The sequence below is a fragment of the Conger conger genome, chromosome 1, assembly GCF_963514075.1.
Source record: "Conger conger chromosome 1, fConCon1.1, whole genome shotgun sequence".
In the NCBI taxonomy this organism is placed as follows: Eukaryota; Metazoa; Chordata; class Actinopteri; order Anguilliformes; family Congridae; genus Conger; species Conger conger.
The window spans coordinates 8,229,686-8,256,808 of record NC_083760.1 but is presented as its reverse complement, the minus strand read 5'-3'; the positions used below and the strand labels follow the sequence as shown (position 1 = coordinate 8,256,808).

General features: G+C 50.6%; 1 protein-coding gene across 1 annotated transcript; it reads right to left on the bottom strand.

The window, feature by feature from the left end:
• Positions 1-263: 263 nt before the first annotated feature.
• eprs1 (glutamyl-prolyl-tRNA synthetase 1) lies at positions 264-27,038 on the bottom strand. The gene is made up of 33 exons (XM_061237463.1): positions 26,812-27,038; positions 24,682-24,766; positions 24,211-24,310; positions 23,556-23,712; positions 23,213-23,358; positions 22,931-23,037; positions 22,096-22,222; positions 21,287-21,479; positions 20,176-20,347; positions 19,344-19,577; positions 18,983-19,067; positions 18,713-18,772; positions 15,043-15,153; positions 14,655-14,791; positions 13,719-13,926; positions 12,719-12,831; positions 12,488-12,605; positions 11,389-11,760; positions 10,725-10,964; positions 9,973-10,212; positions 9,403-9,677; positions 8,768-8,819; positions 8,021-8,230; positions 7,062-7,134; positions 6,264-6,343; positions 6,073-6,174; positions 5,536-5,691; positions 4,408-4,605; positions 3,210-3,383; positions 2,396-2,556; positions 1,758-1,836; positions 1,251-1,315; positions 264-892 (listed from the first exon to the last, which is right to left on the bottom strand). The coding sequence occupies exons 1-33, from the start codon at positions 26,852-26,854 to the stop codon at positions 742-744; spliced, it is 4,824 nt and encodes a 1,607-aa protein (XP_061093447.1). The 5' UTR covers positions 26,855-27,038; the 3' UTR covers positions 264-741.
• Between the last annotated feature and the right edge of the window lie 85 nt (positions 27,039-27,123).

Below are 27,123 nucleotides of genomic sequence, written 5' to 3'. Positions count from 1 at the left end.
CCCGTGCGTTAAAAGCCATTTTGTCACAGCGGGAAAGGGCGAGGACAGATAGAAAGCGCTCCCGGTAACAGATTCAAAACAATGGGTTACCCATCTGAATCACATGCTAATACAACACCATAACGTACTGTTCATGATGAATGAACAGACGGGCGAGAAAAGCTGGTTTTTAATGCAAAAAAGAGTCATAATGAGATATCTGAACACGTCAGTTACAGCACAAAGAAGCAGGCTTTGTATTTCAATTACAAATAAACCCAACGTATTGAGAATCCAGTCTTTATTACAGGTGAGTTTTACAACCAAAAAAGGTTACATTTCAGCTCAATTACACAATGCAATACATTTTACTGAATGTCAACTTGGTGTTATTCTCTTGACAATACACCTATCACAAGGAAACTTAGGGCCTTGCAGCTACAGGATTACAGGCATCAGAACTAACCCCCCAAATACCCCAGGCTTATTTTGTGTTTCGGCTCCCTTGAGTGTGTGTGCCTTTCCAAAGCTCCAGCTGTACAGTCCTGAGTGTGGCAGGGCGGGGGGGCAGACAGACAGACAGACAGAGAGGAGAGAGGGTGTACCACAGGGAGAGAAAACGACCACACACAGTTTCCGTACTGGAGGAAACGGAAAGTTACGGTTAGAGGGAGGAGGGCGTTTGGGCCTCTCTGTAGGGGCAGGTACGGAAGGCGGAGCGGCACGCATGTGCCCTGAGAGACAGGGGGTGGGCAGGGGGCTTTAGTAGCTCCGGCCGAACATGGTGTAGAACTGCGCGGGCTGCTTCCCGCACACACACATCTGGCCGAGGGACAGAGCCTTCAGGGGCTGGAAGGGGATACACAGGCTCTTCGCTCCCATGGAGGGGGCGCCGGGCTCCAGGTCCTGGTCCCTGTGGAGGGAGACAGGAAGGAGGCGGGGGAAGAATTAGGGTGGTGCACACACTGACAGAGGGTGCATCCCGATACATGTATCCTCCAAGTATGGGGGTGGAGGGGGAGGGGGGCTGTGGACAAGCGGAGGAAAGGAGGATACAATCTTTTGAAGTACTGGGACGCACCCAGCGAGGCATACACACACACATGCAAAACACACCAGTTCTTAACCAAGCAATCTTGACCATTTGAAGCTTGTCCTTTGTTGAAAGCATACATTTAGCGCAAGCAGCACACTTTCCGACATTGTTGACCCAGCACGCGAGTGTGGGTCACAGAGGCGGGGGAAGGGGGGGGGGGGGGGGGGGGGCTTACTTGGCAGTGGTCTTCTTGATCCAGTCCTCACACTCCATGACTCCACAGAAGGGGATCTGAACGATCTGCAGCAGATCAAAAGCAGGCAGTTAGGCCACGTTCACATTATGCTGCGGACAGGCACGGTGTTCGGCACTGGAGCTGGCAAACCCCCTCACGAGGAAGAGCCACAGTCCTCCAGGTTCCACAGCTACAGCGACTGCGTGACCGCAGGAAGAACAGACCACACTGAGCTAAGAATCTAACGGCCTGATTTAATTGATTTAAGGCCTTTAGTCTGTGCAAATCCTTTTAGCGCACACAAAAGCAATACCATGTCCCGTAATCGGTCACTGGCATTTGCTCTGCAACAATCATTGTTGTGTTATTAGCTGTAATGTGCTGAAAGGTTTCATGTACGCTAAAAGGTCGTAGAAAATCAGGCCTAAAACCGGCAGAGAGGAAGATTTGGGATTGGGGTTGGTCACGGGTACAGGTCCCCGGCCGGGCCGTTCCTCCCCTACTCACCCTGCCCTGGTCCAGCTGCTTCTGGAAGTCCTCCATGCTGTCTGCCACCACTAAGTGGCTCTTCAGATCATCAGACGCCCTGCGAAGAGCAGATGCATGGTCTGGTTAACGCACGTCATCACAGAAACCGACCCAAGAGCTCACAGTAGCTGTGTGTGTGTGTGTGTGTGTGTGTGTGTGTGTGTGTGTGTGTGTGTGTGTGTGTGTGCATGCGCGCGTGTCGGCAGGGAGGGAGATGGAGAGAGACAGACAGTGGGATAGAGACAGTGTGATAGACAGAGACCGACAGAGAAAGAGACCGATCAGACAGAGACAGAGAGAGAGAGACAGAGAGAGAGAGACAGAGAGAGAGACAGAGAGAGAGAGACAGAGAGAGACAGAGAGAGAGAGAGACAGAGAGAGAGAGAGACAGAGAGAGAGAGAGACAGAGAGAGAGAGAGACAGAGAGAGAGAGACAGAGAGAGAGACAGAGAGAGAGACAGAGAGAGAGACAGAGAGAGAGACAGAGAGAGAGACAGAGAGAGAGACAGAGAGAGACAGAGAGAGACGGACAGAGACAGACAGAGACAGACAGAGACAGACAGAGACAGACAGACAGAGACAGAGACGGATGAGAAACACAGATAAGGGAGCACTACCTCTGGTAGAGATTGCTCTGGATGTCCTCCAGCAGTTGTGGCAGCCGGCCGGCCGTGTCAGCCTCAGGCAGGATGATCTTCTCCCCTGTGTCCCTCCTCACCGCCACACACTGGCCCTGCTTCAGGTCCTTAGGGCCCACCTCCAACCGCACCGGCACGCCCTGAGAACACATCGCAATCTTTTACATCACAGTGCCTTTCACGTGCACAGTCCGGCGCAGTGCCTTTCACGTGCACAGTCCGGCACAGTGCCTTTCACGTGCACAGTCCGGCACAGTGCCTTTCACGTGCACAGTCCGGCACAGTGCCTTTCACGTGCACAGTCCGGCACAGTGCCTTTCACGTGCACAGTCCGGCGCAGTGCCTTTCACGTGCACAGTGCCTTTCACGTGCCTCACTCAAGGGCCCAACATCTCATGTTAAAGGTCATGGCAATATATATACCTATATTATCATATTCACAATGGTTTAAATGAATAGAAAACTTCTGAATCCCAGCATACATTGGGCGAAAGGCAGGAATACACCCTGGACAGGTCGCCAGTCCATCACAGGTCACACACATCATTCACTCACACACTCATACCCACGGGCAATTTAGACTCTCCAATCAGCCTAACCTGCATGAGGAAACCGGAGTACCCGGAGGAAACCCACGCAAACACGGGGAGAACATGCAAACTCTGCACAGAGAGGCCCCGGCCGACGGGGATTCGAACCCAGGACCTCCTTGCTGTGAGGCAACAGTGCACCCCTGTCCGTGCCTCTGCACGCGCGCACGCACACACGCTATACGTGCGCGTCTCTCTCGTACCTTCAGCTCCCAGTGGTTGAACTTCCAGCCGGGGGAGTAGTTGTCCCTCAGGTCTGCCCGAACTCGGAGGCCGCTCTTCTGCAGCAGGGAGATGTACTTGGAGCACTGGGCCAGCAGGGCGTCCCGGTCCGCCTCAGAGAGGGAGGCCGTGATCCCACACGGGATGACGATCACCTGGGACAGGAGAGAGACGGGGGTCATGCACTACACACTACACCTGAGACAGGAGAGGCACGGGGGTCATGCACTACACACTACACCTGAGACAGGAGAGGCACAGGGGTCATGCACTATACACTACACCTGAGACAGGAGAGACACCGGGGTCATGCACTACACACTACACCTGAGACAGGAGAGGCACGGGGGTCATGCACTACACACTACACCTGAGACAGGAGAGGCACGGGGGTCATACACTACACACTACACCTGAGACAGGAGAGGCACGGGGGTCATGCACTACACACTACACCTGAGACAGGAGAGGCACGGGGGTCATACACTACACACTACACCTGAGACAGGAGAGGCACGGGGGTCATACACTACACACTACACCTGAGACAGGAGAGGCACGGGGGTCATACACTACACACTACACCTGAGACACGGGCGAGGGAACAGCGGACACACAGATTCACCCCCAGGTACACACTGCACGTTCCTCAGCAGCCGCACCGTTTCCCTTTTCTTATTTTATTTAATAACAAATACGAGTGTCAGGCTGGAAAATGCACGAAAACTACTGAATTTGTGTGAAATAACACAAACTCATTACTTCGGGTCTCTAGGGTCTTTCAGTGCACTTATCTCTGGTTATGGGTATGCACTTTGCACTTTGTTGTATATCACTCTGTATAAGAGTGTCTGCCAAATGCCATTAATGTAATATAATGTAATGTAACAATAGTTGCTTAGCTAATGCTTTTAGACTAAGCAGGGGCCAATCCCCCATGGGGGGGTTAAGGGCCTTGCTCAAGGGCCCTAATAGCTGTAACTATCTTACTGTGACAACACTGGAGCTTGAACCACCAACCTCCCAGGTCCCAGTCAAGCACATTAGCCACTAGGCCATAGGTGGCCTGTCTGTTACGAATGATTTCACATTATCCGTCACACACATGTGCTTTGGGAGAGAGTCCAGCGGGGGCACTGAACCCCTCCCTCACCCCACCGTGACCCCCCCCCCCCTCACCTGCAGACAGGCGACGCGTGGGGGGAGCACCAGCCCCCGGTTGTCCCCGTGCACCATGGTGAGGACCCCGATGGTGCGAGTGGTCAGGCCCCAGGAGTTCTGGAAGGCGAACTGCTTCTCGCCCGGCTTCTTGGGGTCCTCGAACATGATCTCAAACATGCGGGCGAAGTTCTGCCCCAGGTGATGAGAGGTGGCACCCTGAGAGAGAGACAGAGAGAGGGGGGGAGGGGGTAGGGAAAGCCGTGATTCCTCTGGAAAACCTAAACCAGAACCGCCGGATTCCTGGAATCTCACAGAGTAAGAAAGAAAAAAAACATTAACATAAAAGAAAAGGAGAAAGAATGCACACACACACACACACACACACACACACACACACACACACCTGTATTAGCAGTTTAACAGCCCCTTTACAGCCTATGACAACTTGCCATAACACGTTCCCTCTGAAGTACACAAAAGCATATATATGCTTTAGCATCAGTGGCCAATTCTGATGTGTTCCTGTGTTCTTGGTACTGCAATATGCACGAAACGAAACTAGCGAACGAAGACCACAAATGTCACCACATTACGAGAACGGCTGAGTCACAGAGACAGACAGGAATGAACACTCCCTCCTCAGGGGTGTGTTACTGGTCAGGGTGTGTCCCGATGGGGTCCCTGTGAGAGGAGTGGAAACGCAGGAGAATCCATCCACTCTGCCAAGCTGTCAGTCTCAATTAGAGTGGCAGCTCTTACATTCTTGCAATACAGTGCACCACCGTACCTGCACACCTGCTGCAGGACAGGGCTACAGGTGCCTCCCGCAGTCAGTTTAATCAATTCACATTTGCATGTTCACATTTTGAGTGTCAGCTGCCACGGTGATTTAAATTTTTACCGGTTTCCCTGAGCTTTGTTAATCAGTCGCCCCTCTGGTCCTGTTAAGGCTGTTTTATGTAAGTTTACTGCACCACAGGACCGATACAACCATGCTGATCATCTTGTATTTTACTTTATTTTTCTGTGTGTATTAAACACTGACAGCTGTTCAACCTAGGGGCAATATTTTTCTATTTTTGTTGTATAGAAATATTTGATACATTGCAGCCCTCCAGACTGTCGTCTCTCCAGGAGTGGTCGTACCTGAATGGCCCTCCCGCTGGCTGAGATGAAGGCTTCCACGGTGGTGGTGTAGTCTCCTCCCGCAAACTTCTCCTTCTCGGTCTTCCGCCCCTTCACCACGGGGATGGCCATCAGCTCCTCGTAGACCCGCGCGTACAGGTCCAAGATCTGCAGCACCTGGGGAGACAGAACAATGGCCAACATGCGGTCACAACTCCTGAAGGTTTGATCCAAACACCCGTCACGTCAGGTACAGAAAGTTTGGGGGAAGGCGATTGCTTTGCAGGAATCACCTGCACCTCCATGTCCGACAGCCTGAAAAGGTCCTAGAACATGTGTGCAACAAGAAGGTTCCGGAACAAGTGTGTGCAACAAGAAGGTTCCGGAACAACTGTGTGCAATGAGAAGGTTCCGGAACAACCGGGTGCAACGAGAAGACTCCAGACCGACTGTGTACAATGAGACCGTTCCGGAACAAACACACTCAAAGGGAACGTCTCTGAATAAATGTGTGCAATGAGATGGTTCCGGAACAAACGTGCATGATGAGGAGCTCACCTCCTCTGCAGCCTCCTCCTTGGTGGCGAAGGCGGTGTGGCCCTCCTGCCACAGGAACTCGCGGGTCCTCAGGAAGGGCTGCGGGTGCTTGAACTCCCACCTCTGAGACAGGGGCGGAAGATGGACACTGTTAGGAATAAAACAATTCACCAGACGATTGCCATTATCTGCAACAATGATCAGGGACTCACCACCACGTTGCACCACTGGTTGAGTTTGATGGGCAGATCTCTGTGCGACTGGACCCACTTGGCATAGGCAGGGTACATGACTGCAGAGAGAGAGAGCGAGAGCGAGAGCGAGAGAGAAGATTCAGTTTATGCCTTCAAGCCATGAACGTCTTAAAAAGGCATGGTCATTCAAGTAAGCCAATTTCAAATAGGCCAGCCAAAGGTGCACAAAACAGGGCTGTATGTATCACAGCCTGCTGAAGGGAGTGTCACAGTGACACTTTAACCTCTCAGCACATCAGATTATTGGGCATGTTCATCGCTTGATAACGTTTGGGGGCATTTGTCTGTAGCCGTTTCTCTGCTTTAATCACGTTCTACGACGTCAGGGGGGGCGGTGCACCTCGCGATCCAAAGCATGACTCACAGGCACAATGCCTGGGGGTTCCCTGGCAACGGACATGTTTATAACCTCACAGTGACGGACAAGACAGGATACAGACTACAGATGATGAATGGGCCTCAGACTCCATTTTGCTGATCTAAAGGGTTTCCTTCTCAGTGCTCTCATTAGGCTGAACCAAGGTGTGACAATTAGTGATCAGAATGTTCTTAACAGAACATTCCGGTGCCGATGTAACAATCACTGCTGGTGACTGACAGCGGAGGGGTTCTAGAACACTGACATAGAATTTTGACATAGAAACATTCCAGAAGGTTAATGGTGTGCTGCACCTTAAAATACAGCAACATGTTTTACTCTTAAAAACAAACAGGAGTGACAGGGTTTCGGGTTTTTGAGAGCGGTGCGGTGCTGACCTGTCTCACTGGTAGGTCTGACAGCGATGGGCTCGGCCAGCTCAGTCTTCCCCGATCGGGTGACCCAGGCCACCTGGAGAGAGAGGCACAGGCGAAAACACAGGGCTGACAACCTTTCTCTACTGCTCCTGTTGAGAACAGCACTCACACTCAGGCTGTCAATGCAAATAAGCCAGATTCCCATCGGCACTGAGCTGCGCACGCATGGAAGTCGCAGGTGCCGATCGAACAAACACGGCCGGGGCAGCCTGTAGGGTAGTGGTTAAGGCACATGACTGGGACACCCCTGAGCCCCTAACCCTGCATTGCTCCAGAGGAGGACTGTCTCCCGCTTAGTCTAATCAACTGTACATCGCTCTGGATAAGAGCATCTGCCAAATGGCAATAATGTAATAAGTGCTTGTTTAACACACAACACCCTACGGGGGGGTCCTACCTCAGAACCACAGGTGAAAGACTTCAGGAATATCCGACAGAGCTGCCAAGAGTGCAGACCAGCAAGAAGTGGTGTGACAATACAGCTCCATTTTGTTTAACTGCAACACTTTGGATGCACCCTTTAGAATCATGTCTGTTTTCAGTTTACTCAGTTTTCATGGGCCAGTCATATTTTCAGGCCAGACTCTCTGTTTGCCCCCTTAAAATGATAGATCAAAGAACACTTTAGTGCAGGCCTTTTAAAACCCCCGCCTTGGGACCCTGGGTAGTCCGCTCCACTGTGATGGCCCTGGCAGAGACCGCCATGCCAGGGATCATCAAATCATGGTCTGGTGTGAGGACAGCCTGGCCAATCAGTAGCACCAATTTACCCAAGGAGAAAAGAAAACCAGGGCTGGATTTGGACTGGAAGGGGCTAGATTTCATTATCCCTGTCCTACGACGTGCTAGGCCAGCACATTCCCCCTCGTAACCCGGGCAGATTGAGGAGGTCCGGGACCCCCCCTGGGGCGCCCCCTCACCTCGGGGGCGAAGTCGGCGATGTGGGTCTTCTCCTTCTCCAGGGCCGCTTGGGACACGAACATGGGGAAGTAGCAGTTCTCCACGCCCATCTTCTTGATCTCCCTGTCGAAGAACTCCTTGATGGTCTCCCAGATGGCGAAGGACCAGGGCCGCAGCACGTAGCAGCCGCTCACGTCGTAGTACTCGATCATCTCCGCCTTGGTGATCACCTGGAGCGCGGGGGGGAGGCGAGGAGGAGGCGAGGGCGGGTGAGTCTGGAGACAACTCACAGAACATCTGAGATCTGCCCCAACCGGGGCCTCTTTTTTTTTTTTTTTTTTTTAGATATTTTTTTAGGCCTTTTTCAGCTTTATTGGACAGTATACAGTATAGAGAGACAGGAAGAACGGGAGCGAGAGAGAGGGGAAGACATGCGACAAATGTCAGACGGTCGGATTACGAACCGCCGACGTCGCAGCTCGCAATGAGCATGCGGTCAGTGCTCTACAGGCTGCGCCACCGAGACACCCCCTCTTAAACCAGACTAAGGATGCCTACGTAAAAGCATTACGAATTACCTTTGTATACGAGATGTGCTACATGAATTAACTTTCTACCGTCGGATATGCTGGCTATGGAGACAATGATCTCCCTCCTTCACAAAACCATCACTGTGCTAAATTGAATGTTACTGTTATGTTACCGTTACCAGTGTTGCTAATGATAATGTTAAAAAGCGTTACTTGTTTTTGGGACACGTTTCGTACCTGAGAGTACCACTCAGCCAGGTTCTCCTCCTTCCTAGCCTCCAGGCCCAGTCTGGAGACAGAGAGACACTTCAGAACCAGCACACCTTCCACTTCAACACCATTTTATATCACAAAGACCACTTTACACAAAGCTACGGAAGGGAAGATAAAAAGGGGAAATACCAGCTCTGAGCCACCCAGATAAAATGAGGTCAGCAAACTCCCTTGTGAGAGAAAGACCTTCAAACAGCGGCGAGAAATGGGAAGAAATCTCGGGAGGGACCCGGCTATAGGGGGACGCCCATCCTCAGTTAACCAACAGGTGGAGTGTGAGGCTCAGGAGAGAATAGAGGTGAACTCAGCAGACGGGACATGCCAGTCAACAGGGCACACACCCAGGGCATCAGGGTGAATCACCCGGAATGTTTAGATAAGGGTGGGGGGGGGGGATTAAGGAAGTGCGAAATGCGATGACTGAGTGTCGGCACGTCCCCATTTCACCAGAAACGAAAGAGAAACACTAACAGCACAGTCCAGTGCTCCCTCATTCCATGTCCATGATGTTACTGTGGGGGCTTGAACCACCAACCTTCCGGGTCTCAGTCATGCACCCGTGTCACTACGCTACAAGACTCGCTCCCGTGCCGGCTCACCGTGTCTGTTTTTTGGGGCCCTGGCCCTCCCCGGACCCTCCCGAAGCGGAGTCCTGTCCCTGGGCGGGCTTGTCGGCCCCGCCCTGCTTGCGGCCCCCGCCCCCGGCCGCGCCCTGCTTCTCAGACTTGTTCTCCCGGTCCTTTCGGCTCTTGTCCTCGGCTCCACCGGCCCCCGTGGGGCCCGCGGCGGCCACCGGCCGGTACTCCTCCCCGGTCAGGGCCTTGTACCGCGCCTTCAGGTCCAGCAGGGCCTTGACCGCACCGTCCACCTGGTCCTGAGAGACCGTCACATTTAAATACCTTTTTACAGGCCGTTTATAACCTAGCAGCGCTTAACAAGTTTGACTCATGGCACTGACCTCAGAAATCAAAATGGTTACCTAATAGTTACCTGGTAGCTGGCATTTACCTAGTAAATACTAGGTAATTAACATAAGGATATACTAGGTGGAATAAAGTGTTACCAAGTATACATACAGTGTCAGGGAGGATTTTTCCGAATACTTAACAGAATTTCAGTTTTTAGTAACGAGACAGCCAAGGAAAAGCAACGCTCACGGTCACGCTCACCTTGGGGGCTTTCTCAGACTTCAGCTTCCTCACCAGCTCCCCCTGCTGGGCGACCTGAGAAAACAAGGCCTTCGCCTCAGGGGCGGGGCTGGACTGGGGGGCGGGGCCGGGCTTGGCCTGTGCAGGGGCGGGGGCGGGGCTTGTCGGAGGGGCGACGCCTGGTTTGTAGTCCTGCCCAGTTTCCTGTTTGTACTCCGCCTTCAGAGCCAACAGCTGCTTAACCGCAGCATCCACCTGGTCCTGACGGACACAAATTACGCAGGCACAGACACGATAAATTAAGCATTCAACCATGCTAATTCTCTAGGCTCTAATGGTTCCCCATCAACTACACCATAGAGCAATGGTAGAAGGACCTGGGTGAAACACGTAATGGTTTTCGTGGATTCGAGGGGGGCCAGTGCTTGACTGATCTTACCTGGCACAACAGAGCCGAACGAGAGGACTTGAGAGGATTTCATAGACTCCAATAAACCAGACAAGCTCAAAAAAGCGTCGAAAAGTACTTGAATCCAAAACCGTTATGTATTTGACCCAGGTCTGGGAGATACGGTGTGTGGTGTCAAGTCCATTTAATCGTCAAGCACATTCCTTCAATATTCCAGGGAAACTGGCCATCAAACGTGCACGATCACATGTGTATTTTCACTTTTATTTTGTATGTCATTGCCTCATCATAAAAACGCTTGCTCTATTAAATGCAGAGGTGGAGAGAGAGATTTTGCGCAGCTGTAGTCCACTCCCGGTCTTACCTTGGGGGCCTTCTCAGATTTGAGCTTCCGCACCAGCTCGCCCTGCTCCGCCACGCGCTCGTAAACGCCGGAGGAGGAGGCGGCCTTCGGGGGGGCGGGGCTCACGTTCACAGGGGCGGGGCTGGTCTGGGCAGAGGAGGGGCTGGGCGGGGCCATGCCGGGTTTGTATTCCTGTCCCGTGAGCTGCTTAAACTCTGCTTTAAATGCCAGGAGCTGCTTCACCGCAGCGTCTATCTGCTCCTGCAGGGGGAGACAAAGACACACTGAGGATCTCACAAACGCAAACTTTCCACATGTCAATTACAGGAATAAACGCACTGGAAAATGCACAAACACGGTTCTGTAAAACGTGTTGAATTACAATACCCCTTACTGAGATTTATTCCTGTGAACAGAAGTCCGATTCCACATACGCACACACACACACACAAGACCTGGGTCAAATATTTCAAATATGTTTCTGTACTTTACTGAGCTTGTATACCTACCCTATAAAGATACTCAAAAAGTGCAAACCCACAACTTCCAGTTTTCTTGGTTGGCTCCAAAACAATTACGCATTTGAGCCAGGCCTGCAACATGCGCACACACAGACAGACAGACTCACACAGACAGACAGACACACACACACACACACACACACACACAGACACACACTTCTTACCTTGGGGGCCTTTTCCGCTTTAAGCTTCCTCACCACCTCTCCCTGCTGGGCCACCCGGGCGAACGGACAGGAGGCGGGGCCGGGGGCGGGGCCGGCGGGCGGAGGCGCGGTCGCCTCGGTTTCCGGGGCGGAGGCGGGCGGGGCCGTGCCGGGTTTGTAGTCCTGTCCGGTCAGCTCTTTGAAGCGGGCCTTGAGGGCCAGGAGCTCCTTCACGGCCTGGTCCACCTGCTCTTTGGGAGCCTTGCTGGTCTTCAGCTGCCTGACGGTCTCGCCCTGAGCCACGATGGAGGAGGACACGGCCGCAGCGTCTCCACTGCTGCTGCTGCGGGGGGCGGGCGGGGCTGTCGCCGGGGCGGAGGGCTCGGCCTTCACCTGAGAGAGGAAACACGTGAGGCGCGGGGTCGGCTTCCATCGTGCGCTTAAGTCACAACAACGGGCATGAATTACATAACATAACGTAATGTGATGGGCAGAACCGCCATTCCGCCCAGCAATGCTCGTCTTTTCCTGCCACTAAGTGCATCTACTGCCGAGTGGCCTAAAAGCTAAATAGCAACACCGTATCAAGCCTGGTCTTGAAAACCCCCAGGGTTTCTGCCTCCACTCCATGTCCCGGCAACGGCAAGCCATTTCCACACAGTGACCATACAAATACTTCCTAATATCTGTATGGAATTTTCTCCTTTTCATTTGTGCCCTCCCATTCTGCTAACCGAAGAATCACCTATAGTTCATTTTGTTAATCCCTTTAATGAATTTAAAAGCCTCAATCAAATTCCTCCCCAAGTCTCATTTTACAAAGCTTAAAGAGATTATGCATCTTAAATCCATCCTCATGACCCTCATCTTATATACCTGGAATCAATTACGTCACTTTTGTTGGGAGGCAGTCAATCGCCATCTCAGGCAACCACTCAGATCGTCAGCCAATACCCCAGGCAGTCAGACAGTCAGCCAATACCCCAGTCAATCAGACAGTCAGCCAATACCCCAGTCAGTCAGTCAGTCAGTCAGACGTCAGCCAATAACCCAGTCAGTCAGTCAGTCGCTACTTCTCTTAGTATCTCAGTAAAGTCAGTCGGTCAGAGACAGCACTCACGGGTTTGCCGGAGGACTGGCTCTTGCTCTTGTCCTTGGAGCCGGCGGTGGGCATGTCCTTGGTGTGTCCGTCGGGGATGTAGAGCAGAACACAGGGGCTCTCCTTACAGCTGTGGGGGCTGGGGACACAGAGGGGAGGGCCGGTGTGTGAGTGACAGGGGTGTCAGAGCGGACATTACAACACTGAGCGGGGAGGGCCAATCACAGGAGAGACACTGCGGGGAGAAGGTACCTGACTGGCTCGTAGGGCTGGTCACAGATGTAGAAGCCCCGCCTCTGGAGCTGAATGAGGTCACCCTTCTTCAGATCCTTCAGGCACGGATCTCCCAGCATCCTCTCCTCCACCTGGGACAGAAGAAAGATCCAACAGAGCCATTCAGACAAATACCAAGTCAGAAGATTCCGGGAACGCTGAAGAACGCATCAAAGAACATGCACGGAGATGGCTCAAATGGTCAGACTCTACTAATGCAAGTCAAAGAAGAGTACATACTGTAATTATCATCACATCTACCAGGCAACTCTGTACCGGACACAGTGGGAGAAACACTCTCACCTCCCTCTCTCCATCTCTCCATCTCTACCTACTACTCCAACCCCTCCATTGGCTCAAATGGTCAGACTCAAACAAAGCAAGTCAACGGACAGAGCAAGTCAGAGGACGCAGTGTGGGGAAAAATACTTGCACCCCAACCATCTCCATCTCAGTCATCAACCCTCCCTTCCTTCCCCTTCACCTCCCACACCATCCCCCTCTCCCTTCCCTCTCAGACCTTGCTGTTCCGGTTGATGGGGTCCTTGCACACCATCCCTCCCTTCCTACCCCTCCTTCTCCCGCTCCACCTCCCACACCATCCCTCTCCTCCTCCCCTTCTCCCTCCCTCTCAGACCTTGCTGTTCCAGTTGATGAGGTCCTTGCACACCATCCCTCCCTTCCTACCCCTCCTTCTCCTTCTCCCTCACCACCGCCCAACACCATCCCTCTCCTCCTCCCCGTCCCTCTCAGACCTTGCTGTTCCTGTTGATGTGGTCCTTGCACACCATCCCTCCCTTCCTACCCATCCTTCTCCCGCTCCACCGCCCAACACCATCCCTCTCCTCCTCCCCTTCCCTCTCAGACCTTGCTGTTCCGGTTGATGGGGTCCTTGCACACCATCCCTCCCTTCCTACCCATCCTTCTCCCGCTCCACCGCCCAACACCATCCCTCTCCTCCTCCCCTTCCCTCTCAGACCTTGCTGTTCCTGTTGATGTGGTCCTTGAAGTCGTCGTCCTTGCCCAGGACGGGTTTGGTGATGAGGTGCTGGTAGGTCACGCAGACGGTGGGGGTGGTGGGGGCTCGGGGGGTCTCAGCCAGCCAGGTGATCTTGGTGGTCTTCTTGTAGTCGGTGTTCTCCAGGTTCAGACGGCCCTCCAGAGAGGAGACGGCCCCGCTGCCGTCTCTGTCGGGCGGGGAAAGGACAAGAGAGGTCTGGCCTCCGACTCCCCTAACACACTCTGCAGATCTATGGTACTTTGCTTTACGTAAGGGATAATCCACAACTAGGTGGTCAGCTATTGACAAGTAATGAGCGTTATTTCTCCATAGCACGCTACCTCATAGCAGAATATCCCGCTTATTATTCGGCTAATTTCAAACAAGAGTACTGGAGTAAGACAGGAAGCAAGTTGACGGTAGGGTAACATCTTTTTGACACCAGGTCTTGCAAGTTCACATATGTTAAAACCTCCTTTCAGCAAAAGGATATGAAACACGTTCCAAGTTAAAGCGGTTATCCATAGCAGTGGTCTATAATTAAGAAATAGCAGACCGTAGAATGCCTGAAGTGACGAATCAGAATCCAGCATTCAACAAAGCCTAACAATAAATTCAGTTAGCAGACACGCTTAAGTAGAGTGATTTACAATGCAAGAGAACAAAGATCTCAGACTACACTGCATGTACGGTGTGGGAGTGTTATGTCATCCCTAAAGCGCTAATGCAAGTACGCTAACCAAGACCCAAAATACACAACTGAATAGGGATTACACCCAGAACAAGCCGAGAAAAGAAAATAAAAAACAGCATATTAACCCGGCTAACCTGACGAGCAGTGGTAGGGGATAGACTCAGATAGACTCAGGTTGGTCTGACATGTACGGGCACACTGATCTGAGAGGGTACGGTTACCTGTGGATCTTCGTGATGATGATGTTGCCCCAGTTGATGAAGGTGACGATCTCTCCCTCGGCGAAGGTTTCAGCGTCCGCCCCGTCGATCAGCACCCTGGGTCCGTACCACACCTCCTTCATCCCCACCTCGGCGTTCTACACACACACAACCAAAAACAGCATCGGTTTCTCTGTGTCCTTTCTGCAATAAACTTTACAGGCTCAGACCTAAAGCACATCTAAATGCTGACACAGACCCCTCGCACAGACAGTAACCTGCCAAATCACCCAGCAGAACATCAGTACAGGAAACCAAGACTCATGGCTGTACATCTCACCAATACCCAGATGGCATGGATATCTTTCTTTAGCGGTGCAGAAAAAGCACATTATATGGGACGGGCTACCTTGGGGTGTTTGGCCACCTCCTTCATCTCCTCAGACGCCATTGGGACAGACACGGGCACCACATTGGACCCCAGGAGGGCTGTGTACCGGGGAGCCACAGGGTCGATCACCTGGGGTGGAGAGAGGGATGGAGGGAGAGAGGGAGGGAGGGATGGGGAGTGGAGGAGAGAAAGAGGGAGGGAGGGATGGGAGTGGAGGAGAGAAAGAGAGAGGGAGGGAGGGAAAGAGGGAGGGAGAGGGAGAGGGAACAGAGGAGAGAAATGGAGAAAGGTAGTGAGTGGCACAGACCACAACCAAACCTCTTAGACGCAAACATACTCAGACAAATATGCAAGAGGATAAAAACACACACAGAGCGGGTGCCATTTTGAGCAGGGCTACAGTTGGCTCCTTTAACAGAGCTGCGCTGCAGGGCTCTACAGCGCTCCCGTTAAGAGCAATCGCTCCTGAAAACTGGTACATATGACTGGAGAAATACAAGCCTTCAGAGATGGAGAGGGGTTGGCTGTGATCATCACATGTGTGGTTATGAGTGTACACAGCAGAGTGTCAGGGTGAGTGCAAGACATCGAGAGCGGGAGAGAGAGACAGCAATAGCGAGAGGGAAACGGAGAGATCAAGAGAAAGGCAGAGATATCAAGAGAGAGGCAGAGATATGAAGAGAAATGCAGAGATAAAGAGAAAGGCAGAGATATCAAGAGAGGCGAGCAGGAGAGACAGAGAGCGAAACTGAAGCCCTGCTCACAAACGCTGCCAATAAGCCCAATCAGCAGGGAGCAGGAGGGGAAGCAAGGGAGCGATGAAAGAAAGGGGGAGAGAGACAGAGCACACGGAAGAGTGCACAGAGTATGCCAACTGAACACGACAGAGCAGAGAAGACACGCGAGCGATGTCTGCCCATGCAGAGTGCCCAGAGCACAACAACCCTGTCGACTGTGCGCCCCCCACATACAGGCCCCAAACTGCCCCTTTAAGGGGCAGAGCACGTTCTGGGGATCTTTGATATAATTTCCGTTTTCCTGACACAGTTTAGATCATCGGCCCACACAGTTTCTGTGACCTGGGGGTCTTACACGCTGTGTAGCTCATCAATAATATTAATTTATTTTATTTAGCTGACGTGTCTATCCAAAGCAACTTGGTTGGTTAGATTAAGCAGGGGCCAATCCCCCCTGGAGCAATGTGGGGTTAAGGGTCTTGTTCAAGGGCCCAACAGCTGTGTGGATTCTATCATGGCTACACTGGGGCTGGAAGCACCGACGTTCTGGATTCCGGTCATGGGACGATTTTCAGTCTCATTCAAGTGAATTCACCAATTTTGGAATGTTTTTCTAAATTCTAAAGTCAGTGTTCTAGAACTCCATTGCTTCCATACACCAGGAGTGATCGTCACATCAGCATTAGAATGCTCAGAACATTAAAATCACAGATTAGGACCTTAAAGGGTTAAAGAAATAAAATTTAAAAATATATAAAAAAAAAAAAAAAAAAAGACAAATCCTCACCACCTTTAAACAAGCTGCCATTGAGAGAGAGAAGCAGACATCCAGCACAACCACACAGACTGCATCAGCGGGAATGCAGGCTTTAGCGTTAGCATGTTAGCACGGCCAGGGTGGGATTGTGAGGCTTATTAAGATGCATTTTCTCTCTTTTATAATCCCTGCAGGTTTTTTTGGGAGGGAAGACGAGGGAAGGGGGAAAACGCAGACAGAGGGGAGGATGAGGAAGAGGAGGAAGAGGAGTACCTTTTTACAGCTAATTGGCAGCTTGAAAACAGAAGTGAGATGCAGTTCAATGTTAAGACACAGGAGATTGGACAGTTCAGACAGGATGAGCACAACACATTTCCCCCAATCACAGCGCCGCAGTCTCCGCCCCACAGAGCCGTGCTCCGCCCTCTTTTGCCTCACAACCCGCCCTGCACTGCTGCAGCGGCGCCTTCTGATGATGTCACAATGGCCCAAGCCGAGCGAGAACACTGCGCTTAATGCTTAGCGTGCGGCTGCCTGTTACTGGCCGAAATGATGGCGAGAATGAAGGTGGGGGAAAACGGAGGACAACGAGAAAGAAAAGGACAAAGGTCAAAGGAAATGAATGCCTGTAAAATGAACCGCTTGAGCCGTTTGGGGCAGCTGAAATTAATCGCGCTGTTACGAAGCCGATGCGAACCGGAGCCTTGTGAGCAGAGCTGGCCGAACAGGCAGATTGGCAAAGCAGAAAAAGCCCAAGCGAATCGAACCAGAGCAGAGGATAAGATAGGAGCGGCAGCTGTGGAGAAGTGCACTCTGGGAAATGCAGGCAGAAGGAAGGACAGGAAATGCATGGAATGGATGCGGATGGGGAGAGGCCATGCAGCCGTGACCAAGGCAACAGGCCACTGTGATGTCATAAGCGTGTTCGGACAGAAGGCTTTTCGGTGATGTGGAACCAGCCTAGCTGAGACCAACCACAGGGCAGCGTGCAGTCTACCCTCAACTTCTCCGATCTACTTTCAATCTTCATCTTTCAAATGACTGTTCTCTGGATTTCATGTAGAGCACCCTCCAAATCCTCATTCTGCTTTGAACAATACACACCACACGAAATCCAACACAGCCATCAGGAGGGTGTACAATATATACATACTCTGCCCTATGCATATGTACAACTACACATAGCGTATTAATGATAACTATATAAATATTATCCAGCATTAGCACGCCAAACAATATAAAATTCAATTACTCCTAAGCAGTAGGAGTATTTACTAGCACATTGTGCGCTCAACACAAAACTTTCTCCATTTACATTTTCTATACTATATAAATATTATCCAGCATTAGCACGCCAAACAATATAAAATTCAATTACTCCTAAGCAGTAGGAGTATTTACTAGCACATTGTGAGCTCAACACAAAACTTTCTCCATTTACATTTTCAATTAAAGAGCGGTGAGCTGTATAATGTGCGTAGTTCACACCGTGGTAATTACAAAATAATTTTCAGCGGGGAAGTAATTCAATTTGCTCGTTCCATTCCACATCTCTGTGTGGCATGCAAGCCATGGAAATTGGTCCATTAAAAGCGAATTTAAAAAGTCACAGTCGATCCAATTTTTCTAATTCGGCGCATGTAGCAGCAACATGCCTGCATTGTGCAGCGTTTCACAGCGCAGATCTTAAGCAGGAATGTTAAACTCAATTATGAGAGAGGGCAGTGCGCATTTGTGCGCTAATCCTGGTTATTAGAGCCATAATTATCTCTCGCATTTACAAGACACATTACAGCAGAGGATTGCGGGGCCTGAAATTCTACGCTAGGGCAAGTCGGCGGAAATACGAATGCCAGTACCCACTCACTTTTTTTTATTTTTTATTCCTCAGCCGAAATGGAGAAGGGGGAAGGGGGTCAAAATTGAGCTGGCTGCCTACATTACAACACTCTCTCATATGCTCTCATGTGTCCTGCAGTAACCCCACAGACGAACACATGACGCATAAAGCGGAACCAGAATTCTCTCATCGGTAAACCGGACGGAATTCCCCAGCTGTTGAGAGAGCCCGGGGCGGGCTTGGCTGACCACAGATCAGTTGGGGGAGGGAGTGTGCTGTACTGGCTCATGCAGGTCTGGTGGACATGGCAGTCAGTGAGAGGTCAGGGGTTTTCCCGGGGGAGGGAGGCTGTACCTTCTTATTGAATGCCCAGATCTTGTCCCACTCCATGTTGACCACAGACCTGGACCCACCCTGAGGACAGAACGAGGGAGAGGGAGAGAGTGGGGGGGGAAGAGAGAGAATGATCAGTCATAGGCTTGAATTGGGATTTTTGAAAAGGTGTATAGAGATAGCGGATTGGTTGATGACTCTCTCAAAAAAATAAAATAAAAACTATACTTTTTCCATTAGTATTTAATCAATGTAATCCCTGTAGTCTGAGCACACAGTGCAAATGCTTACCTGTGCAGCGATGAACTGTTTGAGCCCCTCCACCGTCATCCCTCTCCTCAGAACACCTCGGACAGTGGGGAAACGAGGGTCATCCCTGGCGGGAGGGAGAGTGAGGGATGGAGAGGAGAAAGTGCAGAAAAGAGGGGGATGGAAAGAGCAGAGAAGGAGGGAGAAGATGAACAGAACAAACAGGTAGAAAGAAGAGGGAGCGAGAGTAAGTACTTGCTACAGTATTGACATTCTAAGGCAACACAGCACACGGTCTCCCCTAAAGAGACCACTCAGGAAAGATGAGCACTCAACAGTTTGGTTCAGGAGGAAGATAAAAGGTTCACACATTTTGGCAGAATGCCTCATGGGAGAGCCTTACCAGCCGTCCACCAGGCCCTGGTCCACGAACCAGGTGAGCTTCCTCTTGGAGAGCACGGTGTTGTTGAGGTTGAGCCGGGCGTACTCCCAGATGTAGGGCTTGCGCAGACCGAGGGCGTCGATGAACCAGTAGAACTGGTCGTCTCGGTCGTGGTACTCGGTGGTGCGTAGCGCGTGGGTCACCCCCTCCAGGCTGTCCACGATGGGGCAGGCGAAGTCGTAGGTGGGGTACACGCTGTGGAGAGGGGGGGGGGGGGCGGGGTGGAGTTAACGAATACCCAGAGGTAAACCACACACACTGGGGGACCAGATCTGCGGAGTTTCAGCCCGAAAACCCATGATCGGTCCCAGTCACAACAATGCAAGGACCTGCAATACTAGAATTCTGGTGCATTCCAGAAGTATTACTATTCGAGCCATTATCATAGAATGTGAAATATGGAGTAGAAGGAGCTAGACCGATGACTGGTTCAAGTCACAAAATTGCAGTGTACAGAATAATTCTTCCACAATGCAATATTAATTATTAGAGGGACAGGGGACACAGTCCACTGAAATGTCAGCCCTCTCTCCCTCAGAGTAGGTGGGTGACAGGGCCCTGTTCTGAGAGTAATCTGTGCGCTCAGAGGTCCAGTCTGCACACGCTCACTCACTGGTACGTGGAGCCCATATGCAGGCAGGGCCCGGTTCTGACAGTACTGCGAGCATGTGCACGCTCAGAGGTCCAGTCTGCACACGCTCACTCACTGGTACGTGGAGCCCATATGCAGGCAGGGCCCGGTTCTGACAGTAATCTGTACGCTCAGAGGTCCAGTCTGCACACGCTCACTCACTGGTAGGTGGAGCCGGTGCGCGGGTGGGGCGTGTTCTTGCAGCGGTACAGCGTGGGGTCCCGCATGCAGCCGTTGTTGGACGCCATGTCGATCTTGGCCCTCATACAGCAGGTCTGGCCGTACTCGGAGCCCTCCTTCATCTCCTTCCACATCTGCATGTTCTTCTCCACGGCTGCAGAGGGACAACGTCACCCCCTCAACAAACCTGCAGCTGTTTACACTCACAGCATTGTGTGTGTGTGTGTGTGTGTGTGTGTGTGTGTGTGGACACTGGTGTTTATGCTCACAGTTGTCATAGCGTTAGCACTGTGTATGAGAGTGCACAGCAGTCTACACTCACAGTTGTTGTAGCATTAGCACTGAGTGCACAGGAGTTTAGACTCACTCTTGTTGTAGCGTTAGCACTGATCACACAGGAGTTTAGACTCACAGTTGTTGTAGCGTTAGCACTGATCACACAGGCGTTTAGACTCACAGTTGTTGTAGCGTTAGCACTGATCACACAGGCGTTTAGACTCACAGTTGTTGTAGCGTTAGCACTGATCACACAGGCGTTTAGACTCACAGTTGTTGTAGCGTTAGCACTGATCACACAGGCGTTTAGACTCACAGTTGTTGTAGCGTTAGCACTGATCACACAGGAGTTTACACTCAGTTGTTGTAGCGTTAGCACTGATCACACAGGCGTTTAGACTCACAGTTGTTGTAGCGTTAGCACTGTGTATGAGACACAGGCGTTTAGACTCACAGTTGTTGTAGCGTTAGCACGGATCACACAGGCGTTTAGACTCACAGTTGTTGTAGCGTTAGCACTGTGTATGAGACACAGGCGTTTAGACTCACAGTTGTTGTAGCGTTAGCACTGATCACACAGGCGTTTAGACTCACAGTTGTTGTAGCGTTAGCACTGATCACACAGGCGTTTAGACTCACAGTTGTTGTAGCGTTAGCACTGATCACACAGGCGTTTAGACTCACAGTTGTTGTAGCGTTAGCACTGATCACACAGGCGTTTAGACTCACAGTTGTTGTAGCGTTAGCACTGATCACACAGGAGTTTACACTCAGTTGTTGAAGCGTTAGCACCGATCACACAGGCGTTTAGACTCACAGTTGTTGCGGTGGCGAGACTCGGCTCTCTGCTCCCGCTCCTGCTTCATGACGTCGGGGGGCGTGTCGTCGATGTAGGCCTTGCCTTCCTGCAGGAGCTGCTCGCCCATGCGGAGGATGATGGGAAAGTGGTCGCTGGTGTAGGTGAAGCGGTCGGGCTTGATCTGCAGCAAGGCCACGTCCTCCAGGATGACCTGAAACAACACACTCGGAGTCAGGCATAACCGTCATCTGGAGCAGGGCTGCTAACCCTGTTCATGGAGATCTACGATCCTGTAGTTTCTCACTCCAAACTTAACAAGGCACACCGCGTTCAACAGCTAGAGAAGGGCCGCTAAATCCTTTCCCTGGAGATCTACCACCCTGTAGGCTTTCACTCCAACCCGAATAAAGCACACCTCATTCAGCAGCTAGAGCCATTTCACTTCAACCCTAATTTGTGCATTCATTTTCAACCCTAATTTAAACACATTCTACAAATTACCAGCACAAAAAGACCATTTTTGGTTGAAATGGAAACTGACATGATGGTAGAACTCCAGGAACAAGGTTCGGCAGCTCTGCTCTACATAATCAAATACAGCGATTGATTTTTTCAGCCATGTTCTTGAAATGAAAATGCAGACCAATCAAGTGTTAACTGCTGGAAGTGTCATGCAAATTATTCTTGATAAGGTGGTCCGCTAAGCCAGTAAATAACACAAGTAAAGGTTTCTGTCCACATTCTGAAGCTAGAGGGGTGGGGTATTTTTGAATACGAAAGCAGCACAACAGGACTGAAGACTAGTGAGGCGATCACAGAACCAATACCTTCTCGAAGTCCTCCTTCTCCTTCTCGGGGTTGGTGTCATCGAAGCGCATGATGAGTTTGCCCTTGAAGTTGAGCTGGTAGTGCTGATTCAGCAGTGCCGCCTTGGCATGCCCAATGTGCAGATACCTGAGGAGGGAGAGGAGAGGGAGAGGGGGAGGGGGAGGGGAAGGGAGAGGAAGAGGGAGAGGGGAGAGAAACTGAGCAAAGACTCAAGCCATCATAGACCCCCCCCCCCTCCCCCAGAACAACTCCAGATGAACAGACAATTTGTCTTCATGTGCGTAAAGAGGCAGCACAAGTCTCTACATTGTGAAAGAGAGACAATGTAGTTTAACACTTTAAGAGCAGATCCCACTGCAAAGAAACAGCTTATGATAAAACATCAAGAAACCATAGATTAGACTCACAGTTGTTGTAGCGTTAGCATTGAGCGCACAGGTTATTTACTATCAAACTGTATTAACCCTATGAGCTGAGCAAAAGAAAGCATGACTGTACATTAAATGATTTGTTCTCGCTGGGTACTGCCCAGTCACACCAGGGAGGGTGAGATCATGGGCAGCATGGCGCAGGCAGTAAGAGCAGTTGTCTGGCAGTCAGAGGGTTGCCGGTTCGATCCCCCGCCCCGGGCTGTGTCGAAGTGTCCCTGAGCAAGACACCTAACCCCCAAATGCTCCTGACGAGCTGGTCGGCAGCTTGCATGGCAGCCAATCGCTGTCGGTGTGTAAGCGTGTGTATGAATGGGTGAATGAGAAGCATCAATTGTACAGCGCTTTGGATAAAGGTGCTATATAAATGCCAACTGTTTACCGTTGACCATCACGCAGAACTCACCCGCTGGCCTCGGGGGGGAAGCGAACTACCACCTTCCCCATCTCAGCCCCTGGCAGCTCCACAAACTTCCCCAAGTCCTGCTTCTTCTCCTTCTCCTTCTCCCCAGCCTGGGTGGACATACGAACAGGACAGGAAGGGAGAAACATTCCCCAATGATGTAAATAGAGGTTAAAGGAGTGTGGACTTTTTAGACTGAGGGCAGAGTCTATGCTCCTGAATGTTACAGATCCCGAGAGACGTGCACTAAATGGCCAGGCTCTGGCTCCAATCAGCCACACTCACCACGCCGTTGCCGGGGGCGACCTTGCTGCTGGCCCACTTGTCGCCCACAGAGGTGAAGGGTTTCTGGGTGGACAGGAAGGAGAACCAGCGGCGGATGTGGGAGAAGGGCCCGGGCTTGGACATGATGGCCTGCCACCCTGCACTTCCTGTGAGGCAGCCGAGAGGAGACGGAGAGAAGGGGGAGGAGAGAGAAACCAGAGATTGAGGAAAATAAATAAATAAATAAAAAAGACAGGTACTATAAATTCCTCATGTTCTCCTTCTCTCTGTGATTGAGTGCGTGTGTGTGTGATTGCGTGTGTGTGTGTGTGTGTTCAACCCAACGTCGTACTGCGACACACACCTTTGAGAGCGGCCCACACACAGAGGTCGGCCAGGGTCAGGCCGTGGCCCACCAGGAAGGTGCGCAGGGACAGGGCCTTGTCCAGATCCTCCAGGGCAGGAGTGAGGCCGGTCTGGCCGCAGATCCTCCGAGCGCTGAACTCCAGCCAGTGGTCCACCTGTCAGGAACGAGGACACACAGCGTCAACAATGCAAAGCACCGTGAGCAACAACAATAGCTCCACCTTGAGAAGGGAGTGAGGTGAGAGAGTGGGTGAGAGAGTGAGAGAGCGAGTGAGAGAGTGAGCGAGAGAGCGAGCGAGAGAGCGAGCGAGAGAGCGAGTGAGAGAGCGAGTGAGAGAGCGAGTGAGAGAGCGAGTGAGAACTTGGATGTATGGCTGGATGGATGGGGAGAAAAAAAAAAAAAGAAGCAAAGCCAGGTCCATGAAGTGATCTGGGTTCAGGTTCCCAGAGTTATCTATTACTAGCCAAGAGGCAAAACTAATCAACCTAAATTCATGACATTAATCAGGCCCAGAAAGGGACTAGTTGCAGAACTCCCACAGCAGTAATCACAGCGAAAATAATCCTAAATCTGGTTATACACTCCCACCCTGCTACACTTCTGTTGCTTTCCTGTGACCTGGGTCCTCCGGACACCGAGGGGGCGCTCTCACCTCAGTCTGCTCCATCAGGTTAGAGCCATAGAGGCCGAGACTGGGAGCCACACGCGCCAGGTAGCGAGTGATGGAGTTGACATCGCTGAACTGCACCGAGCTGAGAGAGACCAACACACACACATTTACGGAAGGGAATACATTTACATTTGTGCCAATTCAATATCCTTGTCTGACAACTCGTAATCAATGCCAGACTCATTTCTTCCTCATGCACAGCCATGCTAAACCTCTGTTTAACATGTTTGACTGTCACAGGTCTTAACCAGGGGTGTCAAACCCGGATCCCAGAGGGCCAGAGGGCTTGCTGATTTTGGGTGCGTTTCAGCACAAGTGCCTCACTTCAGTCATTGATTGGCTAAAGAGTCCACACACCTTGTTCTCAAGGCATTAATTAGCTGCTAATTGAAAGGAAAGCACTAATAACCCTGGGCTGTGTCAAAAAACAGCACTGCCCAGGGCAATACTCACTCTGAGATGTGCAGGTTGGTGTCTTTTCCTTCCTCCACCGACACAGACACAGTGCTCTTCACAGCCTCCGCAGCCAACAGCGCCCCTGCAGGCCGAAAGGGGCACTACAGTCAGCACATCCACCAGCACACACTGCTTCAGTTTGACAGCTAGGAATTCTTGCCCCATAACATGAACCGCGACAGTCGTGTTGTGGTCTAAATAGAGATAATGCATTTTGCACAAAAGGCGGCATATTGGAAAGGAGCCAGACTTTGCGTGCCAAACTTGCAAAGCATAACGGCTCAATGAGCATTTCTCGTTGAAATTCAAGGCGTGTCAGGATTGACTGGATCCTGGGCTGTATAAGAAAATGAGGGACGGCCTTGTAGGCCCTGCCCTTCTGTTTACCCGATAGAGGAGCTCTGCAGTAATCAGACATGTGTAAAATGCAGATTAGCGAGAAGGAGCAGGCCTGACAGGCCGAGTAAGCCAGGCAATACTGCGCAGACATGCCGTTTTACAGACGTTAGCACTTACATACTGTGCTATATTTGTTCTACCGATCCACAACAAGAGTAGCCCCAGTTCAGAGTAGTTACATCATTTCCATGAAACGGAACCCTAATATAGCCAGACCTCCGTCTCATTCACAAAACAGTTCCAATACTGTTGACTAATTTACTGCTGTACGACTGTCAGTTAAGAAAACAAATCCAATTTAAACATTGCATTTTTGAGTGTAGTTTTTTTTCTTTTAATTTTTTTTTTTTTTTTTTTTTCAACAGAGCAATGGCTCAAAAAATGCACAATGATTACAATGGAGGAGGAGCGGTGACAAACATAAGATAACAAAATAAAAAACTAAAGTACAATAACAACCAAAATTCATAAACAACAATGAGAGGAAAAAACTGTTTTAACTTTTTACCAAGACAAGCCAGCCATCTGTGTGTTTTGTGCTGCACATTACTGACATTGACGCCGTTACATTACTGAAACCAAGTCATTATATTCCAAATTTGTAATAACTGATGTATTCATTGACTAAAAGGTTTACATTTACACAATAAAAAGTAGCTAAAAATGCTTCCAAGAGATCACTGATTTTAGTTGTTTCACAAAAAAATATATATTGAAAAGCATTAGACTACTGAATGTGATTATCATTCAAAAACAAATAACAATTCACAATGTACAGGGTTAATACAATGCGCAAATATTAAAATAAGAGCATAGTCAAAGTAAAAAATAATGCAGTCGTGCCAGCATCGAGTGCAACACCATAAACATATAAATAAATATTGTGGCCAGTAAAGTTAATAGTTTCCATATCACAATGCAGTCAGCCAACTCAAATAAATAAAAATACTAAGTGTAGTTCAACTAACATAACGCTACACTACATCCATGTACGACATATGACAGGGTCGTGATGAGTTAGCTACTAGATGTAATATGAAACTAAAATCTAAATCAACGGATCCTGTCGGTCGAAAATACACAGGTTGTCAAACTTGATCATCTACATCTGTACATCATCTACGTGGTGCCAGAAATACAGCACTTAATTTGCCACTCGCTTGCATCAGCCAGCAAGTCCCGTCTACAACACTAGAAGGCGCAGGTAGAGGCTCAAAAACACACTCAAGACTTTTAAGACTTACTTTCAATAGCTAGTAGCAAGCCAACTAGAAACTAATACGACTAGATTCAAAAGAACGTGTGGCTTATATTAGCTATACAAGCGGTCACCTAAAGGGCAAGTGGTTGACAGCTAAACGAAGGTATATATACCTTTACTTCGGTAAAATGCTGAATAGTTTCCATGCTTACTGACGTTAGCTTACTGTCGTTAGCCGGCAAATTACTCGAAAATCAATGTGTCGAGCGAATATATCATGCAATACTTGTAGCTAGGTAGCCAATATTATTTTGACATGACATACAGTATGTATTGCCACGTTACATACGGATCTGGCCTAACGGATGAAAATAACGAGTCCATCAACTCGACAGTCATGCGAAGCCCCACCACACTCGATAGATAGACAGCTAGCTATCTTGCTTGCTTGCTTGCTTGCTACCTAGCCAAGCACCCATTCGGTTGCACACGCGTGCGGGCAGAGACGATTAGATATGCAGACCTACCCAACGGCGGGTTGCTGGTGTTAATGGTAAGGTTCAAAGCCATGCTTTTTCCCTGCGATGCTGTTCGTTGTGGCTCGCAGTCTCGCACACTAATGTTAATTCCCTTCAAACTCTTATCCTCGCTGCCCTGCTACACGGCCACAGAACTGCTCTTATAGTTCTGCACACACGACGAGCCACGCAGTCAAGTCGCCGCACCACTTCCGCGCTCCTCCCTTATTCCTCCCCCTCAACACACTGGAAAGCGTAGAAAGGTTCCAGCATCGCAGGCAATGGTCAGTCAGTAGGCTACTGAAATTGAATCTGAAACTG

What these genes read in the sequence shown, in the direction of transcription:
- eprs1 (XM_061237463.1), bottom strand. Translation starts at nt 26,854, where the DNA reads ATGGCTTTGAACCTTACCATTAACACCAGCAACCCGCCGTTGG. An exon ending in AGAAGGAGGACTTCGAGAAG is followed by an intron (nt 21,480 to 22,095) that starts GTATTGGTTCTG and finishes GTGTTGTTTCAG; the next exon opens with GTCATCCTGGAGGACGTGGC. An exon ending in CAGCCCTACGAGCCAGTCAG is followed by an intron (nt 12,606 to 12,718) that starts GTACCTTCTCCC and finishes CTGTGTCCCCAG; the next exon opens with CCCCCACAGCTGTAAGGAGA.